At 37.2% G+C, this 12,352-nt stretch overlaps 1 protein-coding gene across 1 annotated transcript in view; it reads right to left on the bottom strand.

The window, feature by feature from the left end:
* LOC118796344 (coiled-coil domain-containing protein 18-like) overlaps positions 1-12,135 on the bottom strand; it is a 103,858-nt gene extending 91,723 nt beyond the window's left edge. Inside the window, exons 1-3 of the mRNA XM_036555181.1 lie at positions 12,019-12,135; positions 10,187-10,354; positions 9,794-9,940 (exon numbers count right to left, since the gene is read on the bottom strand). Coding sequence (XP_036411074.1) covers positions 9,794-9,940; positions 10,187-10,354; positions 12,019-12,135 — 432 coding nt within the window. The remainder of the gene's footprint in view (positions 1-9,793; positions 9,941-10,186; positions 10,355-12,018) is intronic.
* Positions 12,136-12,352: the final 217 nt, after the last annotated feature.

Here is a 12,352-nt window from a genome sequence, read left to right as displayed (position 1 = left end):
CTTGCTAACATGATTTACTTATGTCCTCAGGCTTATCACGTTTAGACTGAAATGTGTTATTTTTAATACGTAAATTATGTCCTATAAATAACTATTGTATTCAAATAATTGAGCCAAACTACACACTGTATGTTACTTACATGCTGTAACAAAAACGTGATGGACGCCTCACAGCTGCTAAGATACAATATAAAACTTAACACATATCTGAAATTTAAGAATAAGTGGAGTTTACCCCACCTGAGCGGTCTTTTGGAATAACTGAAATAACATACATATATACTCCCCTTCTGAAGAACTGAAGTCCTACCCTTGGGACTTGAGCTCTTTTTCCACAAGTGTGTTGTGCCGAAATCTATCAAGCAGCACTAGTACTATTTTACTAAGATCAAGACCATCAACGGAGTTGGAGAAAGCCATACTCTACAGTAGGAATTACTTAATGACAACACACAGAATCGGCAAATGAGCACTGAGGTCTTTGTAAATCATTCACAGAATCACAAAGATAAATACATGCACAAAATGAAGCAAACCCTGCATTTGGAAAATCTGTACTCGCCTCCAAAAAATGCTTTTCCTCCCCTTTCCTGCAACTCAACAGCCGATGTTTACTTGTCAAGAGATGAAGTCAAGCATACAGCGGAATTTGTCTCCCCTTTCCGCTTGCAAGTAGTTAGCAATCCCTGCATTGATATGCAGAAGTGGTAATGTTTTTTATGCGTATGAATGCAGGGAAATGCTTCCAAGCCCTCCGTGTTTACACCTCTCTCTATGGTATGTTGCCGGTTTACTGGTGAAGCACAGTAAGCAGGCATTTCAGCGTTGTCATTTCCCTTGGCAATAACAACTCTCAGGTCTTCAGCCCTAAGTCCTACAGGTGAGACGCATGTCATGCTTCTTGCTGCCGTTCCAATTCCCTTGGTACACTATAGTGCATTACTAGAAACAGGGTGTAAGACATATTCTAAGTTTTGTAAACAGCAGAAGCATATATTTGACTTTTTTTTTTTTAATGAAACACAATTGACATAATACAAAACAATCAATTCCCATAAGGCATAAATCTCAGTCTTTCTTAGTCTATGATTTTGTGTGTTCTAAAGTGTCATGGCTCTCTTTAACTAGAAGCCTGTGGTTCCAACACCACACTTCATATGTCACAGCGTAGAGCTCCAGCAAACCGAGATGAGAGAACCACATCGGAAAGTTGTCCTCCCTTCTGTCATTACAGAGATCCCCCCCCCCCTCCTCCTCTGGCTCTCTCAGCACAAAGTCATTTTGTTTCTTCATAGTTTTGTTATCCATTCATTAGGCTTGTGGGTTCAGTTCAAAAGGACTCCTGATTATTTGTTGGTGAATTTCACCACGGCTGTGCCATGAACACTGTCTCTTTCATATTCGCAGACTCAGTAATGAGCACTCTGCAAAACTGCAGGAAACATATCACACGATTAGGAGAAAATTACCCTACCCCTTTAAATAAACAGGTCTGACTTTCAACAATATTAAATAACCCAGTCCACAGAAAACATATGCTCTAAGCTGCTACCATTTATATTACATTTTCCCTAATACTGTTGCCATTATAAGGAAAGATGGGCCTACATTTTTTGAATGTCAGGTTCAATCATTTTGTGGATTGCATGAGATGGGAAAACACATTGTGCCAAAGGTTTTGAGAATTCAAACTTCCTTCTAATTAGACAGATAATAATAACACCAAAGCTTTGTGGGGCTAATTAACAGAGGACTTAAAGAAATATATTGTTTAATTTTTTAACTATAACACACAACAAATGAGACCTCTTGGAGTCAGAAAAAAATTGATAGGAAAATAAACCATATCTGTCATACCTTACTCCCTCAAAAATCTGCTCTCCTTTTGTGGCATGTTTTCATAAATCAAGCCAACATAAATCAAGCCTTTGTACACGAAATATTTTTCTCATCTATGTCACCTTATCAGATGCCAAGAGCCTGCACTGCTTATTACATTTAAATGCCTGTGAAAGTATCATCCCTGTGCACACATGCGCACAAACAGACACACACACACACACACACACACACACACACACTTAACTAATTTTTCTTTAATAGTATATTTTTACAGAGCACTTTGCTTTCACAAACCACTGATAGCTGATGCACTAGCCTAATTCCCCTCAACCAGAGGAAAAAATCCAGTTTTACTTTGCTGCACGCTGCAACTTGGAGTACTTGACACAGCAAACATGCACCCCAGGAACTCAGAACCCACAGAAAATGAAGGATGGCAACATTCTGCAAATAGTTCAGGGCAATGACAAGGAGGATTGCAACTAGCATGTAAAAAACAGCTGCCCCCACACAGAGAACATGAAAGAATAATACGTTCAAAATGTTTTTTGGCACAGCAAACCCAGAAGCAGTGAATTTCTGGGCCATTTCTGAGCCTGGCATTTCTGAGCTGAGCCAACTCCATCGGCAGAGTGACAGACTTGCCAGTAAAATCACAAGTGCCTGTTGGCTCATTTCAATATGCTACATTATTGAGTAATTAGGGCAACAGCAGGGCCCACTAGAAGCCAGCTAAAAGATAATGCCCAGCATATGGTAGGAATAACCCATGCCAAGCTGCACACATGGCGCACACACAACTGTTGATTCATTAATTTTTCTTTTTTTGATAATTTAACATTTACATAGTCCAAATTAAGGTGTAAGTATGTTCATCTATCATCAGTTTGCCTTCTCTTTATGTTTGTGAGTGTGTTTACATATTTACATACATTTTTTCTACATATACACACACACAAACACATAGTCTGGAAAGGCTACACAGCCTTTCAAAATTTCTTGATTTTGGTGTCTTAACAGCTGAGATCAAGACAAGTTAGACATTTTTAGCTTTATTTACACAAAATCTGAGTGAAAATCAAATGCCTTAGGTTTAAAAAAAATTAAATAAAATTGCATAAGCCTGCTGGACCTTAAATTAATACTTGGTGGAAGCATCTGTTGCTTTGCTAATTGCAAAAAGTCTCTACCAACCTCTCACATTTAGATTTTGTAATTTTCTCCCATTTTTCTTTACAGTAAAGTTTGAGTTCACTTAAAATGCAAGGCCACCGCTTATGAATACCTCTCTTCAGGTCAGCTGAAAGATTTTCAGTGGGGTTGAGGTCAGGGCTCTGACTGGGCCATTCCAGAACATTGATCTTCCGTTTTGTCAGCCATTCCACTGTGGATTTGGCTATGTGCTTGGGGTCATTGTCATGCTGAAGGGCGAAACTCTTCCCCATCTTCAGCTTAATCCATTTCTTAATTATGGTTTTGTTCCATGATATATTTAAGGCCTTTGATATCTTTTTATACGCCTGGCCTATACCTTTCAACAATTCAGTCCTGGAAATGTTTTGGTAGCTCCTTATTGCAGACAGTTGATTCCCTACACTAGCATGCAGTAACACAGAAACCTTCTGGGAAAACCTACAGCAGCATATGATTTTAGCCTGAACTGATCAGAATCAACTCAGTTTGCCACAGGTGAAGTCAGTTGGCTTTGGGCATAATTTGGATGGTGAATGGTTAAGCCTGAGCACAGTTACAACTGTCATTATAAAAGTTGTGTAAACTCATTGAACCAAGGTGTTTTAGTTTTTCAGAAATGTTCTGCTTTTTCTTTCTACTTTGATGTTGAGGGTTACCCTGTCTAAATAAAAGTGGAAAAAAATTTGAATTATTGAGTTTTCATTTCAGGCCTCAAGGCAGTAAAAACAAGATATTATGAAAGGGTGTGAGATGCACTGTGTATGTGCAGATACATACACATACATAAATACATCATATACATCATGTATATATATATATATATATATATATATATATACACACACACACACACACTTTTTTAACTTTTAAGTACTAATAAGCACTTACTTATACACTTAATCATACCCCTGAACAAAGCAGGAGGAACAAAAGACAGGCCATAAAAGAAAAAAAAATAATATGTACATATTGGAAAATTATTTCTGCTTAAAAATGAAAATGTTACACTTTAACCTTAAAAGCCTTGAACAGAACAAATTCAAGCCGTTAGAGAGAATTAAGGTCAGAGTGTTGAAGTAAATGGCCATTGACCTCCACAAGTTGCAAGATAGCTACAAAGGAATTTTCAAGAAGCTTAATCTCGCATTTTCCTCTGTAGGTTCCATTATTAAGAAAGTCAAAGCTATTGTTAAAAAAAAATAGAGGATGTCTGTCTTGCTGCCATTGGCTGACAAACAAGTGAAGCTTGCTTTGAGAAAGAATGCACGCTCACAATGAAATACAGTTTCACAAATGAAAACCAAAAGATCTGAAGGACCCAGTGCAATCTACCACATCACTGGCTAATGTATTTGAAGCAAACTAAGAGAGCACCTTACAAGTGAATACAAGGGGCCAGGGCTTTGGATACCACAAACTGCTTGCAATGATTTTCTTGTCACTGTTTATCAACCTACCCAGCTAAAAAGCTTTCTAAATTAGCTTGATTTTAGCAATAGTTTTCATATACGTAGCATGTGGTCCACATCTTGCAATGTTTTACAACTTTATCTTAACACATGTATGAAACATCTGAAACACTTTCGACATATCTTATTGGTATCAACAACCTTTTACTGACTAGAATTCAATTCAGTTAATTCACAATTCAATACAAAAAGTTTAATTGGTTTAATCTTGAATTTTAAAGAGCTTTGATAACAGTGCTGATAACTCATGAAAACTACATATGCCTAGAACAGCTGTGATGTTATGAAGCTGTACGGAGCATGCATGCAACAGGATAAAATACAGTCAGTGTTATTAAAATGGGACCAGTGGCACACTATGCAATAAAATTGAGTAAGAAATTACCCAATATGCCACTATAGGGAAATGATATATATATACACACAATTTTTTACATCCCCTCAATGTAAATTCAAACTTTAAAACTAAAACATAACTTCTGCAGTTTCCTCGTCCTTGGCAAAATGTCAATAAACAAAGGCGTTTTTTTTTTTTTTTCCCATCTCCTTTGATCACAACACACATGCAGATTAAACTCAAATACAAAAGCTTTCAAGGGCCCCTGACACTCTGTTGAGGTTAATGATATTATTTGAGTTATTTGCATATTTAATTATGCTCCCTGTTAGGGATAAGTACTGTTTATTCAATTTGCTTCATTCTGTAGCTGGCACATTTTCAATAAAAATCAATGAGCCAGACGAGAACTAGGTGAAGAAAAAAATGAACACGCATTCATCAATTCACCAAAACAGATGCTAACAATCAGGTCCTTTCTAAACAAGATCTCTTCAATTTTTCATTATCATTACACCACTTTGAAAGGTGCTTTGGCTTGCAGCTGTGGAATGTCACCTCTCTTTCTTCAGTGAGTCATTGGAATGGGCACATTTTATGTATCAACATCAATGACAACTTGAATTTTCATAACACACAGTTACATTTACTGAAATTAAACATCCTCTCTTAAGCCAGGGGCTATTGGACTAATAAATTATTCATCTCCACTTCACAAAGGAACATTAATCAATTATGAAGATATAAAGAAATTAAACATGGAGAGGAAACAAGATACCCATATTAATATGCAGACAATAGGGTGGCTGGTGCTTCGAAATCGATATTTTTTTTTACAATGTTGACAGTATTAGCTTTTAATTTCCATCTGAACATTCTAGCTAGTTCTGTGGAGGAAGGGTCATCTAGTGGGGTAGAATTCCATCTCAGAGTATCGAAATATATGTTTTAAGCTTAAAATTGAGCCGAACAGTGTAGTAGAGTCATAACAAAAGCTTAAAAACTTCTGCTTTTATTTTCCTTTTTTCAGAATTAAGACTGGCAAGCATCTACGCTGTCATTTCATGTAAACATGGGGGAAACAATTATGTTCCACTCATTTCCATCCAAAAATGAATGAAAGCTTAGAGTAATAAATGTACAGCACCACAAGAGATTGTTGTCACCCCAGAGAAGCAGCTGGATTGAACCCTGTGGCACTCAAATTCACCTTAATGCATTTTTAAAGTTTTATTGGCATTCTAGGACACAGGGGGAATAAAACCATCCAGTCAAAGTGCTGACCTTATTAGCATTAACGGACAAGCCAAACCTGGTGCGCCACCATCACAGGAAACCTCAGGGCTCCATCCCACTGTAAATAACAGGCTGCACACTCGCTTCTCACACTTCAGCTTAAAGTCTGACAGTAAATCATATGTAAGTCTGATTGTAAACATGTGGCTGCTGGACAAGTCCACACATAATTCTAGTAAGGGTGGCATTTCAAGCATTTGCAGTGCTTGATAACTCTATGGTAAAAAATAGCCCTTGAAAGCCTAAAATTAATTTCCACTAATTACTATTTTGACAACAATAGCTCAGCCTAAGCGTTGAGATAAAATAAAATTAATGACACTTATTGACTGTAAAAATTTGCTTTACTCAGACATTTTTATCAGGATATGCCAGATTATATTTATATTCCATTAATGTATTATAACTCACCATGATGGTGTTTATTAATAGGTTAAACATAGCCATATAAAATGGTATGACAATCCAACATGTTTTACCTACATTTTATAAAAATCCCTCTCTCTGGCAAATAACATTAATGAACACTAATTCCCAAAAAATAATGTCAGTACACTGGTTAAGATCCATCCACTAGCTTAAGCATTAAGTGTGGCATTAAGGCAGCAGTGTAGCATAGTGGTAAGGGTAAATGGCTTGTAACTGAAAGGTTGTTGGTTTGAATCCCCACTGGGGCACTGCCGCTGTACCCCATGGCAAGGTACTTAAGCCATAATTGCCTCAGTAGATATCCAGCTGTATAAATGCATAACATGTAAAAACTGTAACCTATGAAAGATGCACTGGACAAGAGCATACGCTAAATGACGATAATGTAATGCAATTTAAGCATTAGCTATGTCAGAAGGAAGTCGACAACGAACATGTTAACAAAGATGCACCACAGCAAGCTATGTCAACCCTGTAAGTAAGGGTTAGTAAGACTTTTTAGTGCCAATATGCAAAACTGTGAGGATATTTTAACTTGTGTCAGGCCAAGCATTTGCCATGGAAATTCATTTAAATGTACATTGTCTTAATTTAAAAGTATAAAGAATAACACACGGAACATTCCACTATGAGTTTTCACTAAAACAGGTTAAACTAACAAAGAACACCTCTTTACTCAAAAATGCTTCAACTGCTGCAGCTATGCTGTTAAGACAGAATACCACAAGACTGCTAAGAAGGCAAACAAAGCATCAAAGCTTTTCATATCAAAATAATGACAGACATGCTACATACATTAAAGGAAGTGTTAAACCCACGCCATGCCACCCTTCCACTGCTGTTCTCCTGAACATAGCTACATAATATCACACGGATGACTGATACAAAGCTGAATAATAATATCACATTGCACCATTATGTGAGCAAAATAACACTACATATTGACTTAATAAAGCTTTTTAGGAAAGTAACTACCTTTAAGAATGGAAACTGGTCAGGTATAGCCTCTATACTGTCATTTCCCTTCTGCCATTTGGCTAGCAGACATGTATCAGGGAGACAGATTTGAGGCAGAGTTAAGTAAAGTTATGAAACTACTAAAAAGCGGGTTACATTATGTCACAAACACTGTGTGAGTCTCATTTTTTTAATGTGGTGTAGAACAGAATTGCTTAGTCTACTCTAAAAAAGTTAGCAGTTAGCGTGTATGATCTGAGGGACTGCTAAAATATCTTGTGGAGTTTATTTATAGGAGCACTTGTTAGATGCTCAATCTGAATGTATTTAGTTGAAGAGGTGATTTTAATTGATGTTGCTCCACATGTCTGATTTTTCACCTTTGGCAATACTTATTCAAATGTGGGTGTTTATACCCCAACTTCACACACTTTTCAACCAGGATCAGAACTGAAGCGATATGACTGCAGACCTGTCCGAGTCTAAAAAACATAAAGGCAGAAGACTGGAAGATCATCTCTTTTTTTGCAAACAACAAATAATGGACTGGCTGTGATATGAAATGTTACATACTGTATGCTTTTCTCTGTCCACTGCTGGGTGTCCCGGGCTGCAATCCAAAAGCTTTAATTGCAAGTCGTGATTCACAGATGCACTGGTTTGACGGTATGTCAGTTCTGAATTTCAAATCTCCCTCACCGCCATACTATTTCAGCACAGAATTTCGTCAAGATACACTGCTTGGAAGGGGTGCCATGTTCAAAAACATCAATAAATGATTGCTTTGCTATAATTTGATCAAACCAGACCTGACCACTTTCAGCTCCTGAGTGGCTCAGTCAGCAGGGCTCTCATTTTGAGTGCAGACTGAGCTGAGCCCAGATTTGAAACCATCAATGACCAAGAGTACACAAAAATGTACCAAAGTGACTGCACAAGTACAGCCTGCAGTACAATTAGCAATTCCAAAATGAGGGTTACATAAATGAGAAAAAAGCATTAAAGAAACTTACCAAGTGTAATGTATTGCACAGCTACAGTTGGATTATAAAAATGTGATGTTCAGAAGAGCTTGTTCTTATTGATGCTGCTACCATCTATCCTCAGAGGACACCACTTTTAAGAATAAACGTGTATTTAAATGGATAGCTAAGAGCAACTCAGCCTTTTTTTGGCTCACATATCTAAGCTAAGCACATCTTGTGCAATCGGTGTAATTTTAAACACTCAAGCAGTTGTTCTATTTCATGTACCTAGTTATTTGAGAACTCATCAATCCTTGTCCCTTCACAGAGAAGACTCAGCGAGTGTTTTACCTTCTGTGTCAAAAAAGAAAAAAAAACAAACCAATAAATCCATCTGTTAAGTTTTACTGAACTACATGAGACACAGAAGATTTATAAGATGAAGTGACGCCTTGGATTTTTATTGTTTTTAAATTCACTATATGTTGTCGCTTTGGCCTTTCAACTTCTTTTTAATAAATACACTATGATAAACATAAATAATCTGAACAGACATTGCTGACACATTCTCTTGATTTCTCACATTATTATGCCAGAAATACACATACATACTGACAGTAAAACAATAAAGCTTAGAACTTGGGATCACAGATCTGTCAACGCTTGTAACGGTAGTAGTTTTTCTTCAGATGTGCAGAGTTTAACGGCAAAGCTATTATTCATTATCTTTTTCATAATGAAACAGAATCAGTGTTACAATATAATTATATCTGGCACTTCTGCCATTAAATGGATATGGATACGCCCCACTGTAAGAAAAGACAAAAGACCTACACAAGAAGATGAGAAACTGAACAACTGAGAAGGATTCCCAAAAAAATGGACATGTTGTAGATAACTGCAATATCACAAAAAAACTCTTCACATATGATGAGATACAGGGAGGCGGGGAGAATGTTAGATTCACATCTCAAAGCTGGTTGCATCACTATCTCTACCTTTTAAGCCACTAAAATGCTTACCAAATTAATGAAATATCCTTTACTAATATTTTTGCAGCTTTATTGTATTCATGAAAGGGACTTGCATTGCCATTCATTTTAAATGACTGGCCTTCCAAAGTTAGACACAGCGATGCATTATACATGACATTAACTCTGTAAATCATAAAAAATACATCTTAAACATGAGTGTACATGGCACTCTGATTGCACTCTAAGGCGCCCTCTCTTTAGTGTCGTTGTGGAGACGATACGGAAGTGACTGGAGACATGGGGGACAGGAGACGGCTCCTTCCCACTCACCTCCGCAGCCAGCGCCGCCACTTTCTCCTCCAGGTCTTTGCTGGACACGAGCAAAGCCTCGCTTTGGCTGTCCTTGGCTGCCATTTGATCGTTCAGCTGCCGAAGTGCCTCCTGCAACTCGTTAACCTTTTCCCTCTGGTTGGACAACTAGGCAGATGAAAAAGAAATATTTAAATTCCAAACAAAGGAAAACATCAATCACGCTTCCCTTCTGAGCATGAGAGATCATAATATTTGGTCATCTGAGTGATTATGAAAGGCGTAAAGACTAAGGGGGACGGATCTTCCCCTGCAGATTATTATGACTGACTAATGATTATGAAAATGTGCATGATGCAAACAAAGGCTGTTCCAGTCATTCCATTCCACTGGGACTTCCTGTTTAATGATCACCTCATTTTGCACGTCTCTTCCGTCTTGCCTCGCGACCTGGAGCTCCGTCTGCAGTTTGGCAATGGTGATATCCCTCTCTGTGATCTGGGACACTTTCTCAAATTCAAGCTTCTGGAGGGAGTCTATTTTGCTCTGCAGGAATTTGAAGGTGTGCCTGCCGTCGGAGGGCTGAAAGATGACAGGAACACAAATGTTTCAGCAGTTTCGCACTTTGTGGATTGGGGTCTCTTATTTTATGTGGTAGAGTACATTTAAAAAAACTTTTAAGAGCTTTTTTCAAGTGCTTAGAGCACAAAAGTCAGCGTCAGCATCCAGGATCTAGGATACAACTGGCAGACTTTTTTTTTCCCCTTGTGCATCAAAAGTCAGAAAGAAATTACACTTGTAATTAACGCAGCATCCAAAACTCATTTGATATTAGTAATTGCATTTCTACTCATCACTTACAAACATGAAATTTTGTTAATTTAAATGCATACATTAATTAGTTTTTTTTTTAAATAACAGTCTCAATACAAGCAAAATTATGGTCAAGATGAAGCAAAACACTACGCTAATAAAATCTCAAACTGCAAAACTGCCTTCAATAAGGGATCAGCAGAACTACAACTAACAGTCCTGCCAAATGCAAATCACTGCCCGCTAAATGTTTCTCATTAGTTTAAATCTGGACATAAAAAGATTCAAACATAATCCTAATACTCCATAAATTAGAACGGTCAATGTTGACGTGGTAACTCAAGCAATTAGTCTAAAAATAAAGTGTTTCTGTTTGTTTGTTTTAACGCAATTAATCGCGTTTGCCTTTTTAAATAACAGCAATCACTAACTGACTTCATTGGCAAAGTGGAAACAAGGTAGTGAGGCTCACCCTTTAAGGAAAAGGGAAATGTACAAAGAGCACTGAAGTTTTGAGCAGGAAGAGTGAAATTAAGGCTACATGCACTGTCAGTACAAACTTTAGTGGCATCAAGCGCAGTGAGCTTGCAGTACCACCTACCTGTTAAACATGTTTGCTGGAAAATAAAAAAAAATTACATTTCCAAAAATCCCACTACCACTGCATAGTGGAGAGCTACCGACTGCACTGACTGCAGGCTGTTCAACATTGTAGAAGCTTCATAAACACAACAGTGCCTAGCAAATGGCTTTTGTCACTCTCATGTAATAGTGTACAGACAAAAAGAGAGTTATTATCCACTGAAAATGCTAACATGCTACTCTGTCTCACTACTGACTGAAAAATTAAATGATAGGCTCTAGCACAGACAGGAATGTTAAGCATACCATTTTCAATTATGACAAAGTTTTCCACAAGGTGCATTCCAAGCGAACATTTCATTTCTTGTCTAGCTGAATGACTACTTTTCTATGAATGTGCATAACCTCATATTAAAATGATTTGGTGTTTGTGTTTCTTTGTTTATTTATACATTTATTACTACAAATACAACACAAGCCTAAGCAGTAGATTGCAGTGGATACTGTGGCTACACACAATTTCACTGATTGGAGGAATACTGGTTTACCACTAGCATCTATCTAATTTGTAATAGCATAACCCACAAACAGTAAAACAGCAGTGTTTTTAATTTCGTGACACTTCATAAGGTGGTGTGGGAAGCTGTAAAACTTCCTTTCAATTGGAATGCTATTTCAAACCTTGAGGGAAGAAATGTTCACAATTCAGCACATGCAGGCAACATTGTTTAATATACAACACATGTAAAGCTTATGGGCAAGCAGTAAGCAATATCGTAAAGTTCTACTGCAGCTAAAAGAGGTTGTTGTTTCCATGTAATCTGGAGAATAGAAAAACAAAGATGCCATACCTCATTCCTGCTCTGCGTTCTTTCAAGTGAACTCTTCTTAATTTCCTCTTGGAGATTTTGAATAATCCTGTCCTTAGCCTTCACCTGGGACCTAAGATCATTGACATGTGCCTTCATAATATCTTCTGGCTTTGGGCTATAGGAAAGATACCATGCAGAATATTAACAACTTCAAACTGAATACCTTAAAAATCTTCAAAAAATGTTACTAAATCAAATTCATGAAACAAAACCATTTTTTCCACTTCATGATATCAGTAATATCTAAAAATAAGCCAATGGAAAAACCATAATAATAATAATAATAACACCAAAAAGTGACAGTTGTTTTATG

The sequence above is a fragment of the Megalops cyprinoides genome, chromosome 2 (assembly GCF_013368585.1).
Source record: "Megalops cyprinoides isolate fMegCyp1 chromosome 2, fMegCyp1.pri, whole genome shotgun sequence".
Taxonomy (NCBI): Eukaryota; Metazoa; Chordata; class Actinopteri; order Elopiformes; family Megalopidae; genus Megalops; species Megalops cyprinoides.
This window is presented reverse-complemented; position numbering and strand designations above follow the sequence as displayed.